Below are 27,703 nucleotides of genomic sequence, written 5' to 3' on the forward strand. Positions count from 1 at the left end.
GGATGTCACGTCATTCACTGCTTCTCCTTCTGGCTCTGCTACTGAGTTTCTCTGAGCCTCAGCAGGACAGCCCACCCCCCACTCTGACCTCTAGCTCTGACTTTCCTCAGCCACTCTCGATGCCTTTAAAGAGCAAATTTAGGGGTTGGCCCTGAGTTCTCCACTGTCTCCCAGCATGCAGCTAAAAAGTGTTACTATGGAAGCACAGAAGCAGTGAGCTCATGGGGACCCCTCTGACCTCCCACAGTGAATAGCCCTTCCTGCGGCCACAGGGCCGGGCCAGGGAGGACAGCCCAGGCCACTGGTCCCGTGCATCTGCTCATCAACCCTGGGGCTGCTAAAGAAGCACTAGAGCTGACAGTCATCTCTCCCTCCTGTCTTCTTTTAGCTAAAAGCATTCAAAGATGAAGAAAAGGCAAAAGAAGCCCTTAAACAGCAGAAGAGGAAGGCAAAGGTGAGGGGGCTTGAGGGAGGCAGCAGCACGCACTTTGCCTGACGACCTTCCGAGAACTGCAGTCCGGTGGGAGAGGCAGTGTTTGTTCAGATGCCCAGCTAACTGATGAGGTCATGCTGGTAGAGCACTGAGAAGAGTACTTGGGGTAGAGTGAGTACTCAGGTCACATTAGCTGTCACCGTTGTTGGTATTCCACACCCACGTGCCAGCCTTCCCTGTCCATGTACCAGCCAGTGTTCGATGCCCGTGTAGCAGCTCCCATGCCCATGTGCCAACCCTCAGAGAACTATAATTCTAGAGGATGAGAGATGAGGTGGGTGTCACTGGGGGTGGCCTGTGACAGGCTGCACAGGCCAGAGGCAGACCCCAGCCTTTCTCGCAGGCCTCGGCAGAGCGCTACCACGTGGAGCCCCACCCAGAGCACCTCTGCGCTGCTTACCCCTACGCCTACCCGCCCATGCCAGCCATGGTGCCCCACCACGGCTTCGAGGACCGGTCCCAGATCCGATACCTCCCGCCCCCCGTGCCCATGGAGCACCCGCCCCCGCTCCCCAACTCGCGCCTCTTCCATCTGGTGAGTTCGTGTCCCTCCTTCACTCTAGGACGCACACACAGGCCGCTCCAGACACTTTCCAGAGGGCAAGGCCAGGTGAGGGTGCCAGAAGCTCCAGCTCCCTCCTGCCAGCACTCAGATGTCCGGGGCCCAGCTCTGGCCTGCTTACCAGGGGGGCACTGTCCAGTCCAGAGCTGCTCCAGGTCACTGATGGAGGACAGAAAAGGCTGAGAAGGGGGGTGAGGCCACAAGGAGGGCCCTGTCCAACCAGCCAGGCCAGGCGTATCAGAGCTCGGGTCGGGCTTTTTCTCACCACTTCCACGTGTGGTCAGGAAGCACCGACCCTCACTGTGCGTGCTCTCCCTTTTTCTCTTCCTTCTCTTTTCCTTTTGCAATTTCCTTTCCTTTTTTTCTTCTCTCTCTCCCTTTTTGGCTTTCTTTTCTTTTCCTTGCTTATCATTCTTTCTCCAAACAGCTGCTGTCCCCGGTCCTGTCCTGTCCAGTCCCTCCGCCTCAGCTGCCTCTGCATCCCCACTCTCACCAGGACAGTGACAGCAGCCTGCTCTCCAGCCTCTTCCAGCTTCTCTCCCTGTGACGCTTCTTTACACACAGCTTTAAATGCTGGAGTATGGCATCAGGCTTAAGAAACTGGGGTGGTAGAGACCTGGATTCGAAATCGAAATTTGGCCGCTTTCCTAGATGGATGACCTTGAAAAACTTACATAACCCCCCTGAGGCGTAGTTTGCTCACCAGTGAAATGGGAGCAACAGCCTGGACTGTTCTCAGGGTGCGATTGCAGTCAGCCCTCCCCGTCCATGGGCCCACATCTGTGGTTCCCACGAACCGTGGGTTAGAAACATTCGGGGAGGTAGAAGAGGGTGATGAGGGGGTAAACGGTGACAGAAGGAGACTTGACTTGGTGGACACACGGTACAGTATACAGATGGTGTGTCGTAGACTCGTACACCTGAATCCTGTGTAATTTTAGTAACCAGTGTCACCCCAGTAAATTCAGTAAAAAGAAAGTATTTGGGGAAACTGTTACACTGTTGGTCACATGTCCTGTGCAATTAGATCTACAATGGTGTGTCTCTACTTGAACACGTACAGACTTTCTTTTTCTTGTCATTATGTCCTAAAGGGTACAGTATAACTATTTACCCAGCATTTACATTGTATGATACAAGTAATCCAGAGATGAGTTAAAGTACACGGGAGGACATGCACAGGTTACATGCAGATGCTACACGTTTCTTTGAAGGGACTTGAACACCTGTGGGTTTTGTTATCCTTGAGTAGGGGGACACCAATCCCTCGCAGATAACAAAGGGACACCAATATACTTGATTAATATGTATTTAGTGCTGTTTGGGCATGACAGCTGCTGTTGTAATTTTCAAGTGTGGTTATTGGTCACTAAGCACCAGTCTTGTTGCAGCCAGAGTACACCTGGAGGCCACCCTATGGAGGCACGCGCAGTCAGACCTCCCAAGTGACAGACTCGCCTGCAGCTAGGCCTGCAGAACCAGGTAAGCGTGGTCCGCCGCTGCAGAGGACTCTGGGAAGGGCCTCAGCTGCGCAGACAGCGTGGGCTCTGCAGGAGGCAGCACGCCCCCGAGAAGGTGTGCAGGTGGAGACTGCGGGCAGCTTGGGAGTGTGGTTGGGGCAGTCAGTGGCTGGGAGGAGGGATTGGGGGCTTCGTGGTGTTCTCATGTTCCAGAGTCCTGGAGGCTCTGTGGACCCCTCAGAGGCTGCTCTGCTGAGGGGCAGAAGGGACCCAGATGGGCGGGTCTGTGTCCCCTCCTCCAGAATATGCCCCACTTCTGGGGTCTGGGGCCGGACTGACTAGGCTCCAGTACTTTCTAGATCTGGGACCGTGGGCAGGTTTTTTAGAACCGCTTTGTGCCCTGGCTTCGTCCTCCGTAGAAGGATCGCAGTCCGCCTCCTTCACAGGACTGAGCTGAACGTACCTAAGGCACTTAGCCCAGGGCCTGGCGCTCGGTACACGTACACAATAACTCCAGCTGTTATTTTCCCTGTTGCTGTGTTGGTTTCCACAGGACTTTGAAACCTACTATACTACCTCATCTTTAAGTCCTCCAAATTTTTGTTTATTTAGACTCCACAAAAAATGACCACAAGGGGCCTCAGTGAGACCAGATTGCATCACGTGGCTCCACCTTCGTTTTGCAGAGCCAGCAGATTATGGATTACCAAAAAACTAGGGGTCCCGTGCTCTGTGTGGCCAGAGTGTCGCCGACAAGAAGCTGAGATGGGCCAGCAGCTTGCGCCCCAGCCTCCAACCTGAACTGTTGACAGATTGGGGAGGGTCTACCTCAGAAGGCCCTCCCTCCGGTGTGACTGGAAAAAACCCGCTATCCTGCCCCCGGGTGGAGAGAGGACCTGCCATCCTTCGTGGAATCCGCCAGGGGACATCAATCTCAAGAGCAGGATGCAGCTGAGACCCGTTTTTTCCAGAATGCCCCCAGAGGTGGGCCAGCCCCTCTGGGAATCACATTCGGTACTTGTCTGGTTGTTGCTTCAAGCTCTGTACTCACAGACCCGGACCACTCCCGTCCCTTCCCCTCGCGAGGAGCTGCGGGCAGTGTGCATTTGCCTCTGGGAATGGAAGATCGGACGGGATATTCCGCTGCAGGGCCTTCCGCCTCTGCCACGGCAGCCTTGCTTGTGCCAGTGCGGCCTGGGATGAAGGCCACGCCAGCCACATCGGCCGGGTGGCCCCCGCCTGAAGCTGCCAGGCCCTCTGCCTCACCACGGGAGGTTTGTGGTGCTGGAGGCCCCGACTGGGGTGGCTGTCCTTCCCTGGGCAGTTCTTTGCACGAATCTTGGATATAAATCAAATGGAAGATTTGGTGACTGGTGTTTTTATGTTCCCCTCCCAGTCAATCCCTGTCCTCTGTGCCATTCCCCCATCTCCCGAGAGCATCACCGTTAGTCTAGGCTGATACGCCCTGGGGTCCTGCTCAGACACCTGGGAGAGTGAGGCTGGGAGTCAGGTGACCGGGGTCTGAATTCCAGCCCTGTGCCTCACTGGTCAGGAGACACTGCGAGGCCTGGGCCCTCGGTGCACCACTTTCCTCACCTGCAGACAGGACACCTCATAGCAGCCCCAGCAGCCTTGGAGAATTGTGGGAGGGAATGAGAACAGATGTTTCATAAACTCCACATACTGAGTGAGACGAGCTGAGTGGGCCTAGGTGGAGACCAAAGCCCGAGCCTGAAGTACTGTACCCCTTCGCGTCTTTTCTCGGCCACGCCCGCACTTCTGAGAAAGCACCACAGTAGGCTCAGCTGCTGCAGAAAGGCTTTACTGGGCACACGGGGACGAGTCTTATGCCGTGGGTCAGGGTGAGGACTGACGGCACATCCTCCAAAGTAGCAGGGGTGGCGTCCCTGCCCGCGGGCTTCAGCCTGAATGCACTAAGGGCTGGCCCTTCGGACAGGCTCAGGGGAGGTCCGCCCACAGGGCTTCGGGCCCCTCCTTCATGGAGACACCACTCCTGACCTGGAGAACGTGCCTTGCGCTCTCGCCTGCCTTGGCTGCTCAGGGAGCGCCGTGCGGTGGGATGGGGGGCTCGGGAGGGCCCTTCAGGAAGGAGGGAGGCTGGACAGTGTGGCAAACCCAGAAACTTCCGGGCACTTCAGTGGTGGTATTTAGAGGCAGTGGGAGATGCTGGCCCTGAAGCTACCTGAAGCTAAGGTCCAGGTAGAGCAGAATAATTGGGTCTGGAGCTGGTTTTTCCTTTGGGCTCAGCTGACAGTGTGCCATCACTGGAGAGAAGGGTGTCACTCTCTAGCACTCCCCACACAGCACACAGCTGAGGGCACACATCCCGGGGTGTTCAGGCAGACACGTGCGGCTATACACGCGGGTGTATTCACACACTTGTAGGCATGAGCAAACACCCATGTGCACAGTAGTACAGATACAACCGTATGTACGCTTCTGTGTCAGACTGGGGCCTTGTTAATAGGAAGGGGTCTATGGTGGGAGTGTGGTGTGGCTGGAGGAGCGGATTCCTTCCTGAACAGAGGCCTTCCCTGGCCCTGCATGGTGGGTGTGGGGTGAGGCAGGTCTCCATTACTTCCCCCTAAGCCCCAGGGCTGCTTGGTGCCTCATGTAAGCCAGGATGTCCAACTTGACGTTGCTGACCGTGGTCCGGTGGTACCAGCGCATGATGGGTTTACCATCTGGCCCCACCAGGAACTTCTCAAAGTTCCAGCGGATGTCGTGGTTCTTCATGGGCTCCCAGAAGAGGCGTTTAGGGGAGCCTAGCAGCTCCGAGGTGGGAGGACAGGAATTCTGGAACAGGAATGCCTGCTGTTAACCCTGCCCCAGGCCCCTCCCACCTTCCTCCCCGGGGCAGGAGAACAGCTGATGCAGAGAAAACAGCCCCAGTTTGGGAGGTCGAAGACTGGATCCCAGAAACATCTTTGGCTTTAGCGGATTGTGAGGCCTTTAATCTGTCCCTTCAGGAGCCATACCTGGGTCTTACTTGTAAAATGGGCTGATGAGACCCTAAGGTATACCAAGCCCTGTAGTTGGAACGACAGGTGCCAAGAAATTCCTGAGAGCCTGAGACTGGGCCAGAGGCCTGGTCTTTGTGTGACCGGAGCCGGGAGCCCAGAGCGGTGGTGGCCCTGACCCGAGCCAGCGGCAGCTGGGCAGAGCCACTCCTGCAGGCGGCGCTGCACACTCACCTTCAGGAACGTGTAGACCTTCTGCTCCTTCTCCCCGTTCACATCTCCTTTCTCAAAGAGTTGGAAATTGGGGACAAAGCCTCCGCCTGGTCGGACATGCCTACGAGGAATGTTCTTAGGTGGGTCCCAAGGAGATGGATGGGCACAGGGCTCAGAAATGAGAGGAAGGGACAGAACGGGGCAGGGGGGTTGGGATCTGGGTTGGATTCCATGGGGCAGGGGGAGCCCCTGACTATGAATGGGCACATGGTGCGGGTCTGCAGTCTTCCCAGTTGGTGCCTTCTCAGGAACCCCCACGTGCACCCGCCTTCCCCCATGATGCAGTCACGACCAGCCATCCATCCCTGTCCCTCTCCTGTCCCCTCTTCCCCTTATTACTAAACGAGGTTCCTGGGAAGGGAGAGTTCTTGGGGGCTGATGCAAGAGAAGCCTAGTCTGGGACACGGGCTGGCTGTGTTGGCGGAGCTTTCTCTGGACACTGAGTAAGCACTCACTTGAGGGAAGGTAGGATCTCCGAGTTCTCTCCCGGCTCCTGTTGTCCGAATTGGTTGCAGGGGAAGCCCAGAATGACTAGACCGAATGGGGCAAGCTCTTCCTGTAGTGCATTCAGTTCTGGGATGTGGAGAGAACAAAGACCGGATGGCCCGGCAAGGAGCCCTGCCTCATCGTACAACTGAAATCACTGTGGCCCGAGATCACTCAGTGAATGTGTCAATGCTGAGGTTCAAGTCCCATCTTCTGACTAAGCTGGATGAGTTGGAGGTTTGAGGGGGAAAGAAGGTAATGTAGCCAGTCACCCACCCACAGCCAAAGTCCACCACATGGGCCAGGCTCCTCCACGACGCTCACAATCAGGTTTCCTGGAGCAAAAACTCTCCATCCCTGGGAGAAGGCCGAGGACTTCCCTGGGGTAGGGTAGGGCCCTCACGCCCCTCCTGTACTCTGGCAATTCAGGGGTCCGAGGGAGGCTCTGGCCCAGCTCCCTCAGTGGCCCCCTGGCCACCTATCCAAGGCCAGTACGCAGCCCATCTCCTCCTCGAATGCACTCTGTTCCAGGGGCCTGACAAGCGTTTTGGACAGAGCACCTGACCACCAGGCCCTCCAGCCCACTGTCACTCCACGTGCAGGGATTTGCTGGTCATCGCCAGGCAGGACACTGAGATTGCTACCTCACTTCCAGCCCCTCACCCCTGACTGTGCTCAACCCAGCACTACCCCTTTCCTCCACTACCTCTCTGTACTCTGCCCCAGCTAAAAAGAAATGGGTGGGGACACCAGAGGTCACAAAACCTAGGTGGAACGGCCTGCAGCCCAGCGCCTGCTTTCCAGACGGGCCAAGAGGAGTGCCGAGGGCAATAAGGCTAAAGGCAGGGGGCTAAGGGCAGGTGAGGAACTCTCAGCAAGGCAAAGCTACCAATCCTTACTCCAGGGAAAGGACACTTTAGGCACAAACCCAGTCTCCTCCATCCCTCTGCTTTTAGGGCAGGTGAGGTGACCAGGGATGAAGGATAACATGGAACTTTCTAGAAGGTGTCCAGGGCAATTAGATCTCAGGCTTAGGTCACCATCTTCACAAAGCCATGGAGCACAGTATTGGGACCCACGGAGGATCAGGGAACCTCATGGTCACTGTCGCCCCTCCCCACTTGCACCAGAAAAGCACCTGTGATTGGAATATTCCCGGCCAGCGGAAACAGCCCAGATAAAGCAGGGGAGGTGGGGTGGGCTCTTACCGATGTACTGGTTCGTTAGGCCTCAGTAGCTGGCCACGTTGACGAAGAGGACGTACTTGCCAGCGTACTGCTTGAAGGGGATGTACTCCTCCCCATCGATGGTGAGGGCTCCGTACTCAAAGATGGTGCCGCTCACGTCGGAGTAGCAGTCCGTCTGCAACAGAAGACCGGTGCCAGGGAGCAGTCAGAGCTGCCAGGGAGCTGGGCTGTCTCCATGCTGACGACCAGGGAAGGCACCAAGACCACTCCAAGCTTTGGAACTAGGCTAGAACTGAGGTCTCCTAATTCCTTGTGCCAGGGCACAATTATGGAAGAACTTCACGTGCTGGTGAGTGCTATGGAAACCTAGAGAATTCCTTAATGCAGGCAGTACCTCATGGCACATGTCAATTTGTGAGTATTTGCCAGGCCCTGACGGATCTGCCCTGACACAGGTGGTTGTGTTGCTGGATGGGCTGATGGACACTGGTTGGCTGACTGTTGCAATAGTCCAGGCAAGTGACCGGGAGGGCCCGAACCAGACCATTGTAAAGGAAGACCTGAGTGGAAAGAAAGAAGTGGCGGTATGGAAAGGGGTGATTCAGAGATTCCAAACCTGGAGGCCTGGAAAGCTGAGGCTGCTGCTACAGGGATGTAGAAGCAGGAGCCAGGAATGGGGCCAGGCCCGCCATGAGCATGAAGGGTGAAGAACAGTGGATCGCATCTATTAGACATCCCCATAAATAAGCAGTTGTGACGACGGCCCTTGTGCCTTCCTCTCTGCCCAACCTCCGCTCCAGGACAAGTAGGGACAAAGCACTGGACTGCCAGTCGGCGGGCCTGGATTCCATGTCTAACTCCCTGTGTGGTCCTGGACTGGCCCTTTCGCTTCTCTGGGCCTCAGTTTCCCCTTTTACAAAACGAGAACCTTGAACTAGACCAACTATTTTCAACCACGCCGGCCTGACAGCATCCTCTCAGTGGAGTTACTGCTGGCAGGCGGGAAATTGCATTCGACTCTGCTGCTCTCTCATTTCTGGCCCAGATTACAAAGATCTGCATCTACTCTTGAAAGGACGTCATGGCATTGGTAACAATCAGCAGGTGGGCGGTTGTGACGGGGAGGAAGGGGGCTCACCACTATTCTCCTAAGGCGCTTTCCGGCCCTGACTGCCTATGAAAGGTGGGAAGACCAACTAACCGAGAGAGGTAGAGACAGGTGATTAGAGTCTCAGGAGCAAATCCACGCCCTCTCTTCCCATCAGTCCTGGAAGACTTGCTCCAGGAGAGTGAAGAAAAGCCTTTAAGATGCCACAGGCTGCTGAGCCAGGTGGGGCTGGGCCCCTCCATCTCCCGAGAACTGTAAGCTCTCTCAGCTTCAGTGCCAATTCCCTGCTTTACATGAGCCTAATATTCCACTCCTTGACTTGGTGGGCGCTAGACCTGAGCCCAACATCCCTGCAGCCCCTGGGCCTCCTTGGCCCCAGCTGGGATCAGGTCCACTTCAAAATACAAACAACAAAGGGCACAACAAACTACGGCCCGGCTGGCCACAGAGGTCCGGCGGCCGGAAGGCAGGGCCTCCCTGCACACCTCTCCGCCTCCTCCACTCCGCCCAGACTGGAAAACGAACTCTGGGAGATGGAGAGGGAGAAAAGCCAGGAGGTTGTCCAAATAACGAAAGCTCGCAAACAACTGGTGGATCAACTTCTGGGCACAGTTGCAGGGTGGGGGGTGGGGCAAGGGGCGTCTCCTCTGTTTAGGTTTTAGTCTTTGCTGTCTGTGTAGCCCCCAGCAAGTCACTTGGACCCTCTGAGCCTCCCCAAACGGCTGTGAGAATCTGCTGGCTCTTCAGACTGTCTTGAAAGCCTCTCAGAAAGAAGTCCCCACATTGAGGGACAGTAATTATTCTGCCTGCAGCTAAGGCAAAGGGCCCTGTTGTTCCCACATTATTGTCACAATGTTCCCCAGCCAGTATGAAGAGGATGATGCACTGGCAGAGTGTCCCCAGCAGGAGGGACCAGACCAATGTGGGGGTGAGGGTGGTCAGAGTGTGGCCAGCGGTCGGGGAAGCCATGGCTTGCACTCACCACTGCAGCCCAGTTCTTATGTGAGCCTCCGTCCCTCTTCTAGGCCCATAGAACCCCAGAGCCCTGCACCTTCAACAGGGGAGGTCAGAAAAGCTAGAGGAGAGAGGCAGGGGGAGTGCCTCAATCCTCCGGCAGCTGGACAAGACAGGAGAGTCTGATGGTGAGAGTGGGAGGGGGCGGGGACTCGGCCAGGAGCCTGCTGGCTGGGGCTGCTGGTCTTGTGTCTTTCTCCTCTATCTCACAGCCCCATCAGTGGGATTCTGTGAAAGGGTAACCTGGGGGGCAGGGGGCAGGAGACCTGAGCTCTGGGCCGCTGACTCTGGGGCCACTCCTTTCCCGCTCCTCCATTATGAGACGTAGTCAGATTCAATGCCGTCTTGAGGGCCCTTCAGCTCTGTCAGCCTGTGGGTCCAATGATTCTCTCTGCCTGGTTTAGTCACCTAGAAACCAGCGGTTACTAGGGTCCTGTGCACGTCAGCAGCTGTTACTGTCTCCAGCTTCTGCACAGTCCTTTTGTAGAACAAGGACAGAGAGCCTGGGCAGCATCACGATGGACTACAGAGCAAGGAAAGGAGGATTCCTTTTGTTCTCTAGCCCATGCCTTTGAATTGGGAGGAGGCAAACATCTCTTTGGGACCATCACCTCTGGCCCATCCCATGTCCCGTGTGTCCCACCTCTTGGCCCTGGGGTGCGGGTGGTGGGGTAAGGTAAGTGGTTGAGTCCTAGAACCAGGGTAATGATATCTCCACTCTCTAAGGACCTGGGAGGAGAGATGAGGTGCCCGAACTCTCATTAGCCAGCAAGTCCTGGCTGGTAGCATCTGATATCATCACACCTCACCCTACGACTTTTCTAGACCATACCCATCCTGTTCCCTCTGAACCCAGCTCTTCCTCCCCAGGGAACTGCAGAGAACTCGCAGCTGTGATGAGTTATTCCTGGGGTCCGTGCTCTCACCTCCGGCCTTCCTGAGGAAGGGCCCAACCCTCCCTTCTCCCACTCTCCCCAAACTGAGGGCACAGCACTGACTCCATGGGGCCGACCTGCCCGTGGTCTGTCCCCACCTCCGCTCCACACCCTAATCTCAAAATCAGTCCCATCCCTGCCCTGGAAAATGCCGTCTGGGTTGGAGATTGGGAACAGGTCTGAATACAAAGGAGGAGGCTTGGAGGAAGTAACCTGATAGCCATCTAGTCTCCAGGCTGACTGCGAGGAGGGGCGCACCGAATGGGATTCGGGCTGAGGACAGGGTGGGGGACAGAAACAGACAGAAGGAACCCTGTGCTTGGAGTGGGCTTCCTGAGCAGTAGATAGAATTTTGGAAACAGAATCATGGACTCCTAAGATCTCAGAATAAGGACCCAGAAGATACTAGAATCGCAGAGGCTCAAAGGTTCTCCTGAGCTCACACGAGTGTGGGGGCAGGTGTTCAGGTTGGAGACGGAGATCTCTCTCTTTGGGTCTATGCCTGGCTTCTGCCTCCCTGCCCTGGGGACGGGGAGAAGTCCACAGGGCCCACCTCGGCGTGCGCGATCCAAGGAGATGGACATGCCAGGTCACCCTGGCCTAGCTTAGGGTCTCGTAGCTTGCTGGGGACAGACTGAGGCTCAGGGGATTCTGCCTCTCCTACGAAGCGGCTCCAACACCAGGAGTGCGCTTCAGAAAAGAGTGTGTGCATTTTGCAGCTACTCCCAGCCTCCCTTCGGAAGTCGTCAGCTTCGTCGTGCTGCTGCCCCTCCCCCCCAACACACGCGCCTCCTGAAGATGGAAAAACAGGCCCGGAAAGGAGCAGGGAGCGAGTCCGGTCCTGGCCGCGGCACACTGCCCCTCCAGAGCTCTCTCCGACTCACATCTCTGCCCCTCCTACCAACGCCCCCAATCCAAGCGCACTTCCACCTGTGCTTATTCTTGGCTAGCAGAGCCCCCCAAGGCAGTTCTTCAAAACAGGGGACCCTCCAGCTACAATTCTCCCTCCCTTACCGGGGGGCTGTTGGTCTCTCTGGGAACCTCGCTGCCCATGCTCTAGGCCCCTTTCTGTGGCCGCCCCCCCTTCAGATCTGACTGGAGGGCAGCAGCTCAGGGGCAGGGGTGGCATGGATGTTGCAAGGCGACCCTGAGGTAGCCTTGGGGAAGAAACTGCGAACTCGGGGAGAGGGATTTTGCTCCCCTATTCACTCTGCCCACCGGGGCACCCTGCTCTCCCACAGGTGAAACTGAGAGGAGACCGATGGTCTGGGGGTGGGGGTCCCGGCGTAGGAGAGGGAGGCATCTGGTATAGGGTGTCCCTGTCACCTGGGTGTCGGCCTCCTGGAGGGGAGCCCGGGAAGAGGAATGCTTCTCCACCGAGAGCTGGACGCCTGGGGTCTATGCGTGTTCCCTGGCTCCCCACCCCGAAGGCTACTCACCTTCGACTTCTGTCCCTGGCTCGGCGGGACAAAGCCGGCCAGGAGCAGGGACAAAAGGCAGGATGCCCGGAGCAGCCGGGCCATGGCGGGCTGGGGGGTGTCTCGGGCTCGCTGCCTGAAACGCTGTCTGATCCCGGGTCACCCTCCGACTGAGGTGTCCAGCACTCTCAGCCACCTTTCAAGCCCTCAGTGATGACCAATCTGTGGCCGGCCCGGAGTCCTTGTAGCCAATCGCACGGCGGCTGGCATTTCAGGGGCGGGCACGATTTACTCACTTCTCCCCCTCCCGGGGCTCCGGGCGACAATGACGTAAGCAAGTCTGGGTAGAGACCAGGGAGTCGATCCTGGTGCACCTGGGAGGCTGGGCCCTTCTTTTTCGGTTCTAAAGTGCAGGAGGGGGCAGGCACAGTGCCTCCATCATAGCCAGGGCTTCAAAGAGCCTGAAAAAATTGGTGGAAAGCTCAGTCCTCAGAAGCATCTCTTACTCCCAGGCTTTAAACACCCTGTGGTGTTCCCCCTTCCCTACTGACCCCATTCTGGTTGAAGGTATGTCGAGGATTTAAATTATGAGCAAGACCTGAAGTTAGACTTCCAGCAACATTTACTCTGTGTAGGTTTAATGTTTAAGAAGCACACTGGTTGTTCTAGGATTTTGAATGCAGCCCCCTCCTGGGAGGACGCTGGGATACCTCAGCTGCTTTGGGAGCAGGAAATACATTTGTTCCCTGTACAGTCTTGAACCAGTTGCTTTCCCTCTCTGGGCCTCAGTTTCCCCAACTGTGTAATGGGCTTGGTTGACGGTTTCTAAGGCCTTGCTGATTCTGGCTAGATCACTTGCTTCTCAAATAAGCAGCAGATCAGGAGTCCCTTGAGAGTAGGTCCCATAATTACGGCCCGGGACAGAGCCTAGAATGCAACATGCTAAATATTTGCTGCATGACTCGATCGGTGAATTCATTTCTGTGCTTGGAGATGCCAAGCGTCGGGTCAGGCAGCTCCAGGTCTGTGCTGTCTAGGTATGACCCTGTCCACAGACAGGGGATGCGTTGAAATCAGTGCTTTCCGCAGCTGTCTGACGACCTCGGAGGTTTGTGACCCAGGTTTCCCGGCCCCGCTGCAGAGTCCCTGCATTCCAACCTGAGGGGCGCAGGCCGGGAGTCTGCCTGCAGACGCTCTCCAAAGGTGGTTCTGAGGCAGGTGAGTCTCCGTCTTCTGACAGGGAAGTATCTTGAGATACCACTTTTATTTTATGATTTAAGATATTATGTTCCCATGGGAGGGAACAGTCACAAAGGCCAGTCTCCAGTCCCAGACTCTCTGTGAAGCCTTCCTCACCTCAAACCATAGCTTGTTGACATGAAGGCCAGGGAGTGTGTAAATGAGTTAAAGCACAGAAGCATTTGAACACTGGCTGACACGGAGTCTGTGCTCCATGCACGTGATGTAGTCAACCACCTCATTGCACTGAAGCCTGGGGACGGGGGTCCATTTCCACAAGTTTCCATAGCAAAGAGGAGGCAGAGAGGAGACCGGAGTCCAGGTCTCTAGACTCTGGGCTCGGGTCCCCCTCACTCTGTTCCGCCGTCTTTTCTCTGCCGTGTGTACCCAGAGGTACAAACACACGCAGGCCTATTAGTGCATCAGAAGCCCACCCTTCATTTGCGTCTGTAGCCCCTAGTGACTCAAAACGGTGTGCCTAGCATGGCACTAACACCACGAGAGATGTCAGAGAGTTTTCTAGAAGCTATAGCCCCTGCCTTCCAGGGATGGCCGGGACAGCGACAACTAGAAGGAGGCAAGTGGGCACCTGGGACGGGGCGCGCTGAGCACCTGCGGTCCTGCAGGTGCGGAGCTGGCACCGGGGAGGGAACACCTCCTTAAGTTCTGCACCTTGTGTACCAGACTTGCCTCACCTGAGCCCCGGCCCTGCTGTCCAGTTTCTTTGGCAGAAATGAAAAGGCCTTAGAGGCCCGAGGCCTCCTGTGGGGCCATGAACACAGTACTTCCCTTCTCTGGGCCTATGGGCCCGTCCGGGAAACAAGGGGGTTGACAGTCCCTCGGGGCGTTCTCTGTGGCCCTGCAGGGCCAAGGGTCTAAGGAAGGCCAGTGCTGCACCACACCGAGGGGTCCCTATTTCACGGACAGTGGGGTGAGGGGTGAGGGGTGAGGGGAGCCCGACCTGGTGCTGAGGAGGCCTTCAGGGGCACAGGACGGGTCCCAAAGGCGGTCTGAGCCTCAGCACAAAGCACGTGAAGGCAAGAAGGAAAACAGCACCTCCCAGTCTTCCCACCAGTTTTTCAAGCACATTTTGGTCGATCTGTTCCCAGGAACCCTCTGTTTTGAAAGGTGGTGTTCTCCACCAGGCTGTTTCCTCTTGCCCTCAGGTTGAAGTCCAAATTCTTTAGCGCTTCAGACAGCGTCCTCAAAGCCCAGCCACTTCCCCCTCTTTTGCCACACTGCTCTTGTTCTCTGCCTCCCCGCTGTGCTGGGCGTCAGCCGGTTCTTCCAACACGCCATTCTCTCTCGCCTCCAGGTTTTGTCTCTGCTGCGCCGAGAGCACTCCACGGTCTCTTTCACGGGTTCTCTCCTACCGTTTGTCATGTCTCCACTTCGATGTCACTGCTTAAGAAAAGAGTTTTGTTCGGGTCTCCTTATCGAGTCCCCTTATTATAGTTCCGATCCCCTTATGGCTCCTAGCGCATTCGACACTTCCTATATTAACCCTTTGTGACACTTTTCATTTCTTGTTTGTCTGTTTTCTACACTAAATCATACAGCACACAAAAGCTTTGTTCCCAATACTTTGCACAGGGTTTATGCATAGTAGATGCTCAATCAAAATCTATTCAATAAAACACTACTTGGCGTAAAGAATAAACAGAGTTTCAGGTCAGCACATGCTAACAAGTTTGAGTCCACAAAAACTGGTCTGATTCCACCTGCTAGTAAGACTCAAGCGAGCTTATGCTCAGAGAGCTTGTCACAGGAGAGTAGGTGATTTGCATGGGGTTTGGGAAAGGAAGGGTGGAGACTTGTAGACAAGCCAGAAGCCAGTTTTGCTTACAGCCTGAGGAAGTGCTCTGGTACATTCCAGACGAGTGGGCACCCAGTACCTTTCCACCCTCTTTTTTGAGACATGTGCAGGGAGCTCACTACTTACCCAGAATATATGTTTGGTGAGTGAATAGGGACTGCAGGTGACTTAGAAGGAGATTAAAAAAAAGTGTTGACCTGGCTGGCGTAGCTCAGTGGATTGAGCGCGGGCCTGCGAACCAGAGTATCGCGGTTCGATTCCCAGTCAGGGCACATGCCTGGGTTGCAGGCCAGTTCCCAGCAGGGGACGCATGAGAAGCAACCATACATTGATATTCCTCTCCCTCTCTTTCTTCTTCCCTTCCCCTCTCTCGAAAAATAAATAAATAAAATATTTTTTTAAAAAAAGTGTTGATGTTCTGTGTCTCCAAGGAACATAGAACATGAGTTAATAAGCTAAAAAGGCTGTAAAAGCCAAAATGGTGAAATCCAGCCCCGTCATTGTTGAGTAAGTGCTGAACTCAGGGCTGGGGTCAGCCCGCCCAGCAAGTGGGTCCGGTGGAGGCAACAGCAGGGAGGCCCAGCCCCCATCACTTCGATGCCAACTTCCAAGAATGGCCCTGTTTCACAATCAAAATGGGGTTGCAGAACCTAGGTCGGGCCAGACGCTGGTTTTTCTGAAGAAGTGGCAGAGCCAGTCTCAGAGCCAGCCAGGAGATGGGGTGTCTATGAGAGGAGATGTGGCTAGAGCCTTGGCTTTGGAGAGCAGTGCCTTCTGAGCTGAGATCAGACAGGGTGATCTCAAGGGCCAACCTTTTGGATAATAAGAGTAACAGCCAATACTCACCCAACATCCTGTCTGTACCAGGTACTATTTTACAGATGAGGAAACAAATGCATGGAGAAGTTCAATGCTTTTGCTTAATTAAGGTCATGCAATTGGTAGGTGGCAGAACCAGGATTCTGACCCAAATGTACTGTCTCCAGAGTCCTTGACATTCATCTCTAAGCCTGTGCTGTCAGCTTAACAGCCACTAAATGAGTGTGGCTAGTGAGCACTTGAAATGTGTCTAGTCCCAATTGAGATGTGCTATCGATATAAACTACACACCAGATTTTGGAGACTTAGTATAAAAAAATGTAAAAATATCTCAGTAAATCTTTACATCGTTACATGTTGAAATGTTTGCTTTGATTCCCAGTCAGGGCACATCTCTGGGTTGCAGGTTTGGTCCTTGGTCAGGGCATGTATGACAGGCAGACGGACCGAACTCTCACATCGATATTCCTCTCCCTCTCCTTCTCCCTCCGTTCTCTCTCTCTCTCTCTCTCAACAACAACAACAAAAAGTCCCCTCCCTTCTTGCGATGTTTTTACATGTTGCTGGGACCAAAAACAAGTACCCTTTCCCCCGTTTCCTGGCAGAGTTCCCTACCTATGCCTCTCCTAGCCTCACTCCACCCACCCTCTAGGTCGTTGTTAGCTGGGAGACCACAGGACTGGAGTAGCAATAGCAGTCTTTATAAATAGTCACCGAACAGTAAACAGCCCACTTCCTCCTTCTTATGGGTTAACTAACAATGTACAAAGCAATGAGACCCAGAAGGAGCCAATAAACTCCAGAGTAGGACAACCAGAGGTGTTAGGTAGCTTACCAGCCCCCCTGCCTCTCTTCTCCCAACAGGACCCCCAGCTTTCAAAATGGCCAATTCAGGTCTACATCATTCTTACCCTGTCCCCAACTTAGAAAGTTCATGTCAAGGGAGCGTGGGAGGTGTTCTGGAGAAGGTTGGCCTGAGGCTCTGGAACCCTGACCCCCCCCCAACATGTGCCTTAGACTAGTCTCTTCTCCCTGAGCCTTGGACTCCTCCCAACTCTGAAATGAAGAAATTAGAATTGAGAGGTTTTGTCTGTGTTGGTCAGTCTATAATTGCACAGTTTCTCATGCACTAACCCCCGGGAGGATTTCCTGACGATAAATGGGGTGGTGGCTTTGCATGTCTGCCCGGCAGGGCTGGGTCACAGGATGAGGGTGGACTGGGGTAAGTCATGTTGTTTGCTCCTTCGTGGTTGCGGCCCCCTCTAATGGCTGTTTTGATTTTAAATGAGGGAGAATGCTCAGTTCACCATCTGCATGTTACCACCCCATCCCACATTTCCTGCAAGAGGAAGAGGTTGGGCTCCATGATCTCTTCCATCTGGAGGGGAGTGACCCTCCCCTGATGTTACATGGGGTCAATAATTTCTTCCCTGTCTATGCACTAAGCCGTCCAGGAGGCTCTGATAGAGGGTGGGGGCCGAAAGTCCCTGGAATATGAACTCCAGGAAGGATTGATGTTTTCTCCTTCTAATTCATTCTTTGTCTCCAAAGCCATGTCGCACCAATGCCTTTTCCTCATATTTCTGAGCTCTTAAGCATACTGTTAATTAATTCAGCAGATGTTCATGAAGTGCCTGCGGTGCCTGGGCATGGTACCAGCTGCTAAGCATCGACCATTCAGAGCAAACAAAACGTGATTCCTAACCTCAAATTGCTTACAGCCTGGTGAGTTGATGCCAGCAAACCTACTGCACAGAATAATAACGGATACTTTCGTGCGGAAAGTGAGAGCACAAAGGGACAACCAACCCAGGACCAGTGGTGGCAGGGCCATCTTCCAGATGGAGGTACCTGGTAAGTCAGGTAAGAAACGTGAAAGTGGGAGGGAAAAGGGAAGGAGTGTTTGGGGAGAAGGAACCATGTGATCCAGGGCTGGCTGGCCCTCTCCAGCTTGGATCCTGCACATTCTTTGTGGCTGAAGGGAAAAGGTGACAAGAGATAAGATCGGGGCAGTAAAGGAGGACAGATGGGGGTGGGTTTTGATGGCCTTGCAGTTTATCTTGGGGATAGTAGATAGAAGAAGACCGCCATCACTTTGTTCTGTTATTGTGTGTTTAGTTCGTCTTTTATTACTTGTCACAATTTAAAATAACCTCATTCATTATTTATTTATCTACCTATTTATGGTCAATTCTGTCCTCCTCCCAAGGAGAATGTAAGCCAACATGAGGTCGAAGACCATATCTGTTTTTTTCTCTGTCGTAACTCTGGACCCCAGCAGGGCACCAGGCACAGAGTAGTCAATAAAGTTTTTTAAGAAGAAATAAATGGATGGATGGATGGATGGATGGATGGATGGATGGATGGATAAGAAAAACTAAGAAGAGGCACATAGATTTGAGAGTGTGTCTCGTTCTTAGTTCATCCTTTGCCTTTATTCAGAGCCAAACCTCTGCTTCCCACCCTCCACACTGGAGGGGTGTGGCTCAGAAAGTTTTGTCTCTTGCTTTCAGGTAGGGAAGTGCAGGTGAGCCTGAGAAATGAGTTAGGGAGGAGGGTCCAGGTAAGCTGACCCTGAAGCTGAAAGTCTGAATGATCTCTGGACATAATTTTTTTTTCTTAAGGGATCTGTGGGCTATGGGAAATAAATGACCTGGCCTTCACACTGAACTCTGAAGTCACAGGGTCAGAACCAGTCCTTGTTCTTCTTGGGCTTTGATCTCTCAACCTCACAGAGACTATCAGGCCAGAAGTGTCCTTAGAGATGATCTAGCTCCTTGCTCCTCAAAATGTAGCCCTTGGACTCCACTAACAGACATTCCCAAAGCTGCCTGCCCCGCTCCTAACCTGTCTTGTCCCATCTAGTGGGATAGGGCGCTGGGCTCTAGTTCTGACCTTGTAATCTATTAATAGGCCTAGTTCTTCTTTCCAGTTGCTCCACCTGCAAAATAAGACTAACAACAATCTTACTTTATAAGGTTACTGTGAGAATTAAATGTGAAAATGAGTCCTATCCAAATAGTAGGGACAATAACTGACAACGTGTTACATGCTTAGAATGTGTCAGGGACTGTGCTGAAGACTATCTCTGATCATGTTTGGTTCCTGCCATACCTGTTTTACAGACGAGGAAACTGAGGCACAGAAAGATTTAAGTGCATGGTCTAAATTGCACACCTGGAGATTGGTGAAACAGGAGCTGACTTCAGGGCTCTCACTTGGGACTACCCTGCCAGGTTTCCTGTTTTTAAAGTATTTTATGGAGTATACGAACTCTCTCCACATACATTTCCCAATGGGTGGCTAAGAATCAGCTCTGTAAGGGAGGCACTATTATCCTCAATCTTCAAACAATCATTTTGAAGATCAGAAAGGGGATCTGCCCACAGTCACAGGGCTTGTATATGGCAGAGTTGGGTGATTAAAATGGCTTTCCTGACTTCTGGCCAAGATGGAGACATAGGTGGAAATACTGTGCCTCCTCGCACAACCAAAATTAAGGACAACAAAAATTTAGAAACAAAAACACAACCAGAACAGACAGAAAATTGAACTGTATGAAAGTCCGACAACCATTCAACCAGACTAGTAAGAGGGGCGGAGTAGATGGCCAGGGGAGAGGGATCGAGGCTGGAAAAGGCGGTGGCAGCCAGGCCCAGGAGTGCAGGCGGCCTGGGGCTGACCACAGTCACACATTCTCGAGCAGATGAACTAGGCATAAACGGGCAGCAAGACAGACCACGCAACCCAGGGCCCCGGCAATGGGGAATAAGGCCTAAAAGAACCTATTGAAGGGGTGCCAGCTTGTGGGAGGTGGCAGACGGGACTGAGATCCGAGAGAAAGCGGAGCAAGTGCCATTGTTCCCTCTCTGACCCCGCACCCACATACAGCGTCACAACCCAGCAACTGGGTTGCCCTACCCTTTTGAACACCTAAGGCTCCACCCCTCATACATAACAGGTGTGACCTGACCAAAAATGACTCAATCAGAAGAACAAATCAAAGCCCCAGAGCCAATACTTTTAAGTGACCAAGAGATAGCTAACATATCAGATGCACAGTTCAAAACACTGGTGATCAGGATGCTCACAGAACTGATTGATTTTGGTCACAAATGAGATGAAAAAATGAAGGCTACACTAAGTGAAATGAAGGAAAAATGCACAGGGAACCAATAGTGATGGGAAGAAAACTGAGACTCAAATCAATCGAGTGGACCAGAAGGAAGAAAGAAACAACCAAAAAGAAAGGATTGAAGAAACGAGAATTTAAAAAAAATGAGGAGAGGCTTAGGAACCTCCAGGACATCTTTAAATGTTCCAACATCTGAATTATAGGGGTACCAGAAGGGGAAGAGGAAGAGCAAGTGGAAAACTTATTTGAACAAATAATAAAGGAGAACTTCCCCAATCTGGCAAAGGAAATAGACTTCCAGGAAATCCAGGAAGCTCAGAGAGTCCCAAAGAAGTTGGACCCAAGGAGGAACACACCAAGGCACATCATCATTACATTAGCCCAGATTAAAATGAAGGAGAGAATCCTAGAAGCAGCAAGAGATAAGGGGACAGTCACCTACAAAGGAGTCCCCATCAGAATGTCAGCGAATTTCTCAAAAGACACCTTGCAGGCAAGAAGGGGCTAGAAAGAAGTATTCCAAATCATGAAAGGCAAGGACCTACATCCAAGATTGCATTTAGCCAAAGCTTTCATTTAGAATGGAAGGGCAGATCAAATGCTTCTCAGATAACGTCAGGTTGAAGGAGTTCATCATCACCAAGCCCTTATTATATGAAATGTTAAAGGGACTTAGCTAAGAAAAAGAAGATAAAAAAGATGAACAGTGGAAGGACAGCAAACTCATAGTTATTAACAACCACACCTAAAACAAAAGCAAACTAAGAGGACAGCTAGATCAGGAGCAGAACTACAGAAATGGAGATCACATGGAGGGTTAGCAACAGGGGGGTGGGAGGAGGAGAAAGGGGGAGAAGGTACAGAGAATAAGTAGCATAGATGGTAGTTAGAAAATAGACAGGAGGAGGGCAAGAATAGTAGGGGAAATGTAGAAACTAAAAAACTTATGACACATGGACTAAAGGGGGGAAGGTGGATGGGAGGGGGTGTGCAGGGTGGAGGGGAATGAAGAGGGGAAGTGGGACAACTGTAATGGCATAATCAATAATATATATATATATATATATATATATATATATATATATATATTTTAATGGTTTTCATGATGCTTCATTAGTAACACTCCACTTTAAAACCAGACATTTAGCCCTGGCTGGTGTGGCTCAGTGGATTGAGTACCAGCCTGTGAACCAAGGGTCGCCAATTCAGTTCCCAGTCAGGTCACCTGCCTGAGTTGTGGGCCAGCTCCTGAGTGGGGGGTGTGTGAGAGGCAACCTCACACTGTTCCTCTCCCTCTCTTTCTTCTTCTCTTCCCCTTTCTAAAAATAACTAAATAAAACCTTTAAAAAAATAAAACCATACATTTAAAAGCTGTCCCACATGAACTATAACTCACATACCTGCAAGGGATCGTTTATAACCTTTCCTTCCCCCTGTTTCTCCTCTTCTTTTAGCCCTTTTTAAACCATGGCTGCCCTGGCTGGGTGGTTCATTCAGTTGAATCATGGTCCCCGTACACCAAAGGTTGTAGGTTCAATCCCCCATCAGGGCACGTACCTAGGTTGCAGATTCAATCCCCTCTCGGAGTGTGTACGAGAGGCAACAGATTGATGTTTTTCTCTCACATTGATGTTTCTCTGTCCCCAAAATCAGTAAACATATCCTCGAGTGAGAATTTTAAAAAATAAGATAAAACGAACCACTGCTGTGTGGAGGCGTGGCTGCCCTGTCCGCACACGCCCTCCCGCCTGATGCGGCACAGTGAGAGCAGCGCTAAGCTGAGACCAGACTCCCTGGTCCCGGTCACTGGCCCTCACACCCCTCACCGGGCTATTGTCTCCGTACCTGCAGAAGGTGGGGGAGGCGTGTGGGTTAGCTGGGCTGTAAGCTCTTCAGACGGAGTCTAGCTGTGCTCCAGACAGTGCGAGCCGGTCCCCTGAATGGGCAAAGCTGAAGAACCCAGAGGGGAGGAAGAATCTCTTTTGCCTGTTGTACCCTCCTCGGAGAGTGTATTTTTCCAAGCAGCTTTACAATCTTTTTCCTGTTTAATTGCCATTCCTAAAGCCATACCTGCCGCCTTCCTGGGCCTAGTTTGGCAAGGCTCTTTGAGTAGATTGCTAAATCTGGCAATCTGTCAGACTCTGGAAGGATACAATCATCAGCGTGACATTCACTGTGTAAGCCACAGCTCCCCAGCCTGAACCCGATGATGTTAAAGCCCTGGAAGGGGGAACTACCATGGTCTCTCTTTTACAGACACCGAGGCTTGTGGAGTGGAGTGACTTGCCCAAGGGTCCCAGTGAGTCATGGAGCTAAACCCTGAAGTGCAGGTTTTCCGACCCAGGTTGCATTCTCTGCACCCACACTCGCACTCACACTTCATGCTCATTGAGCACCGACTACATTCGGGTCGTCGGCTGGGCACCGAGGGTGCTGTAGTGAACATCACAGATGAGTTCTGCGCAGGTGGGAAGGCATCCTGCAGAACACGAATCTTACACTTCCTACGCTACATCAAAATGCCAAATCCATATCAACTGTAAACTTTGTTTTTTTGAGAGGAAGTTCTTGTTCAGGTCACCCCCTGTTTTGCTTCTCCTGTCACTTTCTGTTTGTTCCTGATCCTCCCGTCCAAGTCCACCAAGGCCCTAGATGAAGTTGGGGTGAGTCAGGCCCATAAGCTTCCCCCTAAGCTCTAAGCCTGAGGAGGGCGAGGGAGTTGAGGTCTGGGGGCCTTGGCACTCTGCCTGGCACAGGCAATGGGCCCAGAGCTGTCCTTGATCCCAGAAGGCTCCCTGGGCAAATGTTTATGAGAAACCTCACCATGGCAAAGGGCCATGACCCCTCCCCCTCCCCCAGTGGCTCCTAACCCGTGACTGCCCCAGGATCTAAACATCTAAACAGCCTGTTTATTAACCCGGGAAACTGGCTCCTCTGCTGCTTTGCTTTATCTCCTGGATGGGCGGACATGGAGGGCCGGAGGTGGCTGGCTGAGAGTTTCCAGACTGGCAGGAGCGGCTGCCAGGAACTAATGATCCTTAAAGAACTGGGCCAAAAGGGGCCACAGAGAGAACACATCCTGTCTGTGGCCACTGCTTGCCCACTTGCTCAAGGCCGCCTACTAGGTGAATGGGCCCTAAAAGCCTTTGACCCAATGGTTGCCACTTTAAGGAAATTAAAGCTTGACTCACTATTTTCCCTAATGAGCCCACCCTGAGAGCACTGTGGTGGAATCAAAGGAAATCATGGCTAATCAGGGCACTTGGCGAACTGAGCCCCTGAGCAGTTGCTCTCCAGCCCAGGCCCTTCCTCCTCCTCCCTAGTCCCTGCATCCTACCTTCACTCAGTCCCTCAGGACAGGCTCATGCAGTGAGAGGCACACGCACTCACCCACCCCACGCTCCCCACCATACGCCAAGTCTCAGCTGTGAAACCAGGGTGCTGAGAGTACTGGGCTGCTGGGAGGAGTGAGTGAGATACGTTCCAGGCAGTCTGGCGCAGTGCCCGGCCCCTCTGTGTGCTCGGTGTTAGCTACATCCATCCCAGGTGTCCCTTGAGGAGTCCATGGAAGGCCTCCCAAGTGATCCTCTCACCAGGGATCTGGAGCGATAGTTTTCTGAATGGGAGACAAGCCATGAGGCAGGTATTTGCTGGGGGTGGAATGGGAGGAAGTGGATCCCAGGGGCAACCCGAAGTGTTGGAACGGGGACGTCAAGAACAACCACTGTGGAATTTCCGAGAAAGGGAAGGCATGTCCAAACACAAGAATTGGATGAAAAGTCCTAGGATATCTGCAATGCAGAAAAAGAGCAGCACAAGTGCAGTCTCGTTCCAGGGCCAGTGGCGGGGCATGTGACTTTCCGAGGACACAGGAACCGTGGCTGTAACCGAAAGTTGTTAAAGTCTAACTGAGCTCACAGGGCTCATCAGCTGGCTGTCTCCGCAGGGTTCCTGAGTGCGGCGCTTGCCCCCTCCATCTTGCACTTCCAGAAAGTTCTCCCAGCTTTCCCAGTGACAGTGCCCTACCCAGAGTCTCAGAATGTCTCTATCTCTTCCATTTGCTCTTCTTCCCATTGAATTTATGTATTTTAAAAAAATAGTTTGAGAGTTTTTATACACATAAATAATATGTGATTACATTATTTTTGTAAAATTAAAATTTGACAGCTGAAGTTAAAACCCCGTCTCACCCCTCCTGCTCTCCATTTTTGTCATGGCTCATTTCTAGTGTAATTAGCAGTATGCTTATTCTTCCAGAATTTTCTCTCTGCACACACACACACACACACCATTGAAATCTATATAGGTGGCAGCATTTTTTGGACTTCATTTTTCATAAGCAGTTTCACACATTATTATTGTGCTGCAGCTTGCCTTTCTCACTACTGTTGTTTCAGAGATCTGTCCATCTTAGTGTCTTTTATCTACTTAATTTTTAACCACGGCACAATGTGGACGTTTTATGGTTTATTTACTCATTCTTCCCCGTACCCATCCTCTCGCACTGCACACGATGCTGCTGTGAATGGCCTTCCTGCGCTTCCTTGCACACATGTCATTTTACTTCCTGGGACAGAAATCTGGCAGTGGAACTGCAGGTTACCTGAACTACTTACAGACCCAGAAAAAGGCCCTGGGTCTGAAAACCTACCTCTGTAAGCGGAGGGCAGGGAAAGAGGCAGGCTACTTCAGTCTGGTGGCAAATAGAGTTTCTTGAGGGAACCTTAGATAGCAGGCATGTCTGGGGAGGCTGCAAGACAAATGGATCCCTGCACCACTTGGCAGGTGCCAAAGGATCACAGAGAAAGTATTCACGGGGGCTAGCACGTGAATGCTACTAGGTATGGGAGTTTACTTTCCATGCTTGACCAAGTCAGGACAGTGACCTGTTCCAGGAACGGGCATGTACCAGGAGGCAGGGGAGGGGTGCTGGTTTATGTCAGAACGCGCATAGATTACAGTCAGTCTCCAAGGAGGGCTTGCAATAGGCAATCTCCGTTATGACCCAGGTCCAGGTCATAGGTCAGACAGCAGTCAGACCTATGGAGCAGTCTCTTCTCAACAGTTACTAGGGGATGAACATGCTCCTCTGGATCCCAAGCACAGATTCTCCCTGGCTGCCCCCTGGGGTCATTTCTTCTGGTTCTCAGGTTAACGTATCTAAATCACCGGCTTCCTACTTCTAACTCCCCACTGGACAATCCCCGCCAGAGGTCCCTCAGGTCCTCAATCTCATATAACAGAAATGGCCTTATCTCTTCCCTCCCCACAGCCCCTCCCTTGGTGTACACACTCATGGTCTCCCAGTTGCCCAAACATGGAAAAACATTAACCAGAGAGTTCTCTCTTGCCCCAATTCATAATGCAACGTCCAATCTTGTGGATTTTATATCAGTTATATTTTTGGTTCTCATTCCTTCTTATCTTTAGCCAGGATTATTTTAATAACCCCCTAACTAGTCTCCTTGTTCTTTTATACAATGCCCCAAAGTCATCTTCATAAAGCACAGGGGAAGCCATTCTCTGCTGTTGGTTCCTGCCTGACTAGAAAATACCATAGGAGCTCCTTGGCTTGCTTTTCACAGCCTTCCCCAGCCTGGCTCCTTTTTCTCCCTCTAGTTTCTAATCTCTTCACATTCTTCCTCTTTCCCATCCCACACACGCTGATCCCCTTGTATTCCCGAAGGCGCCAGTTTATCTCGCCTCCCCCATTGTGTTTTTCTTATCCTCTGAGTCTCCCCGCTCTGCCTGTTGAAAGTCCACCATCCCTTCTAGGTCCTGCCAAACAAACATTAAGGGTGCGGATTGCAGGGTTCTTCTCTGTAGAAAGGACACAATACCTTCCGGGTGTGCGGGGAGCTTTAAATGAGATTCTGCCTCTTACAGAGAAAATGCTTAAGTAAACCTTAACTCTGATTGTTATCATGCATCTTTAAAAGCTGTGCCTGGCCTCCCTATGAGAATGACTTTCCTGCCTTCCTGGGCTCTGCATTCTGGCGGGCATGTCATTATTCAGTTATTCGTGTATCTAAGTCTGTCCTCACACTTGATAATAACCCCCGGAGGAGCAGGGACCCTCTTATTTATTTGTGACTAGGGTCGCAGCACAGTTTCTCACACGGAATTGAATGCAGGGACACGGTCTTCCTGCCGTCAGTGCGGGGAGGGCAGTGGAGAGAGCCGGCTGGTCGGAATCGGGGCCTGGTTGGTGATCACCTGCGCACCTCGCCTCCTCTCCCCACACCAAGTTTCCTTAACCAGAAAATGGGGGAAGATTAATGTCCACCTCACAAGGAAGGTTGGGGGAGGCTTATATATGCCAAAGACCTTTCTAGTGGTTTCTTTCTTTTTTCCTCTCAGTTTGTCTTCTTCTCACATTAGCCTGCTCCCCCCTGGTGGAGAAAATGGGAATCACATACTAAAATCAATCAAAATGAAATAATCTAGGAACCAGATGTTTATCTCAGCATTGTTTTGTTTTGTTTTTTACTGAAAATTTGAAAACAAGACAGACCTCCAAATAGAAGCTTGGCTAAATATATTATGTGTGGGTATATATTATTATATACCCACACAAGGGAATATTATTAAGCCATTTGAATATAATGAAATAGATATCTATGGTGTACAGCTAAGTAAAACCCTAGTTATAAGCACCATTTTGGTAAATATCTAATGATAATAGTCTTTATGTTGGGAGGTTAAATTCAGTGGGTTTTCACTTTCTTCTTTATAGTTGTATGTTTGAATTTTTAACAATGAGCCAGTATTATTGCTATCAGAAAGTTTTAATGGGGACTTGCACCCAAGATGGAGGCGTAGGTGGAAACACTGTGCCTCCTCCCACAACCAAGTTTAAAGACAACAAAGTTTTAGTAACAAAAACGCAGCCAAAACACAGAAAATTGAACTGTTCAGAAATCTGACAACAATGAACCGTTCAGCCAGACCGGTAAGAGAGGTGGAGCCAGCAGCTGGCAGAGTGGGGTCACGCGGGAAAAAATCTGCCAGACCAACTCAGGTACACAAGCAGTGGTTGGCAGATCCCAGGCATGGGGTGGCAACGGCGGACCCAGTGAGGGCACAAGGTCACACATTCATGCGCAGATAAACCAGGCAAAGGAGAGAGCAATGAGACTGAGCATGCAGGCCCCAGTGGCTTCCTGGAAGCAGCAGAGGGAACCACTACTGCCCCTCTCTGACCACGCCCCCACATACAGCATCACAAACCAGCAAACTGAGTAGCCCTGCCCTGGTGAACACCTAGCGCTCCACCCCTCATACATAATAGGCGTGAACAGACCAAAACATTATGGCTCAAGAACAACTCAAAGCCCCAGAGCCAATAATTCTAAGCGACCAAGAGATAGCCAAAGTATCAGATGCAAAGTGCAAAACACTGATGATCAGGATGCTCACAGAACTGGGTGATTTTAGTCACAAATTAGAGGAACAAATGAAGGCTAAACTAATTGAAATGAAGAGAAATACACAGGAAACCAATAGTGATGGAAAGGAAACTAGGATTCAAATCAAGGGAGTGGACCAGAAGGAAGGAAAAAAATGACCAAAGAGAAAGAAATGAAGAAACAAGAATTCACAAAAATGAAGAGAGGCTTAGGAACCTCCAGGACAACTTTAAACATTCCAACATCTGAATTATAGGGGTACCAGAAGGGGAAGAGGAACAGCAACAAGTGGAAAACTTATCTGAACAAATAACAAAGGAGAATTTCCCCAATCTAGCAAAGGAAATAGACTTCCAGGAAATCCAGGA

The 27,703-nt window shown here is 52.0% G+C and overlaps 2 protein-coding genes across 11 annotated transcripts in view; one reads left to right on the forward strand and one right to left on the reverse strand.

The window, feature by feature from the left end:
• The window catches only part of TNIP1 (TNFAIP3 interacting protein 1), a 46,829-nt gene extending 42,947 nt beyond the window's left edge, over window positions 1-3,882 (forward strand). For 4 of the 10 annotated variants that reach the window (XM_037156924.2, XM_037156932.2, XM_037156923.2 and 1 more), the window contains 4 exons: window positions 389-454; window positions 837-1,028; window positions 2,447-2,537; window positions 3,128-3,882. In XM_037156924.2, the coding sequence (XP_037012819.2) occupies window positions 389-454; window positions 837-1,028; window positions 2,447-2,537; window positions 3,128-3,162 (384 nt within the window). In that variant the 3' untranslated portion in view covers window positions 3,163-3,882. Of the gene's footprint in view, window positions 1-388; window positions 455-836; window positions 1,029-1,056; window positions 1,104-2,446; window positions 2,538-3,068 lie in introns of all 10 variants that reach the window. The other 6 variants (XM_037156928.2, XM_037156929.2, XM_037156925.2 and 3 more) reach the window with 6 other exon arrangements.
• Window positions 3,883-4,321: 439 nt separating this feature from the next.
• On the reverse strand, window positions 4,322-12,101 carry GPX3 (glutathione peroxidase 3). The gene is made up of 5 exons (XM_037156933.2): window positions 11,939-12,101; window positions 7,464-7,617; window positions 6,225-6,342; window positions 5,731-5,830; window positions 4,322-5,332 (listed from the first exon to the last, which is right to left on the reverse strand). The coding sequence occupies exons 1-5, from the start codon at window positions 12,020-12,022 to the stop codon at window positions 5,111-5,113; spliced, it is 678 nt and encodes a 225-aa protein (XP_037012828.1). The 5' UTR covers window positions 12,023-12,101; the 3' UTR covers window positions 4,322-5,110.
• Between the last annotated feature and the right edge of the window lie 15,602 nt (window positions 12,102-27,703).

The sequence above is a fragment of the Artibeus jamaicensis genome, unplaced genomic scaffold, assembly GCF_021234435.1.
Source record: "Artibeus jamaicensis isolate MK-2021 breed Jamaican fruit bat unplaced genomic scaffold, CSHL_Jam_final contig_432, whole genome shotgun sequence".
NCBI classification, from domain to species: Eukaryota; Metazoa; Chordata; class Mammalia; order Chiroptera; family Phyllostomidae; genus Artibeus; species Artibeus jamaicensis.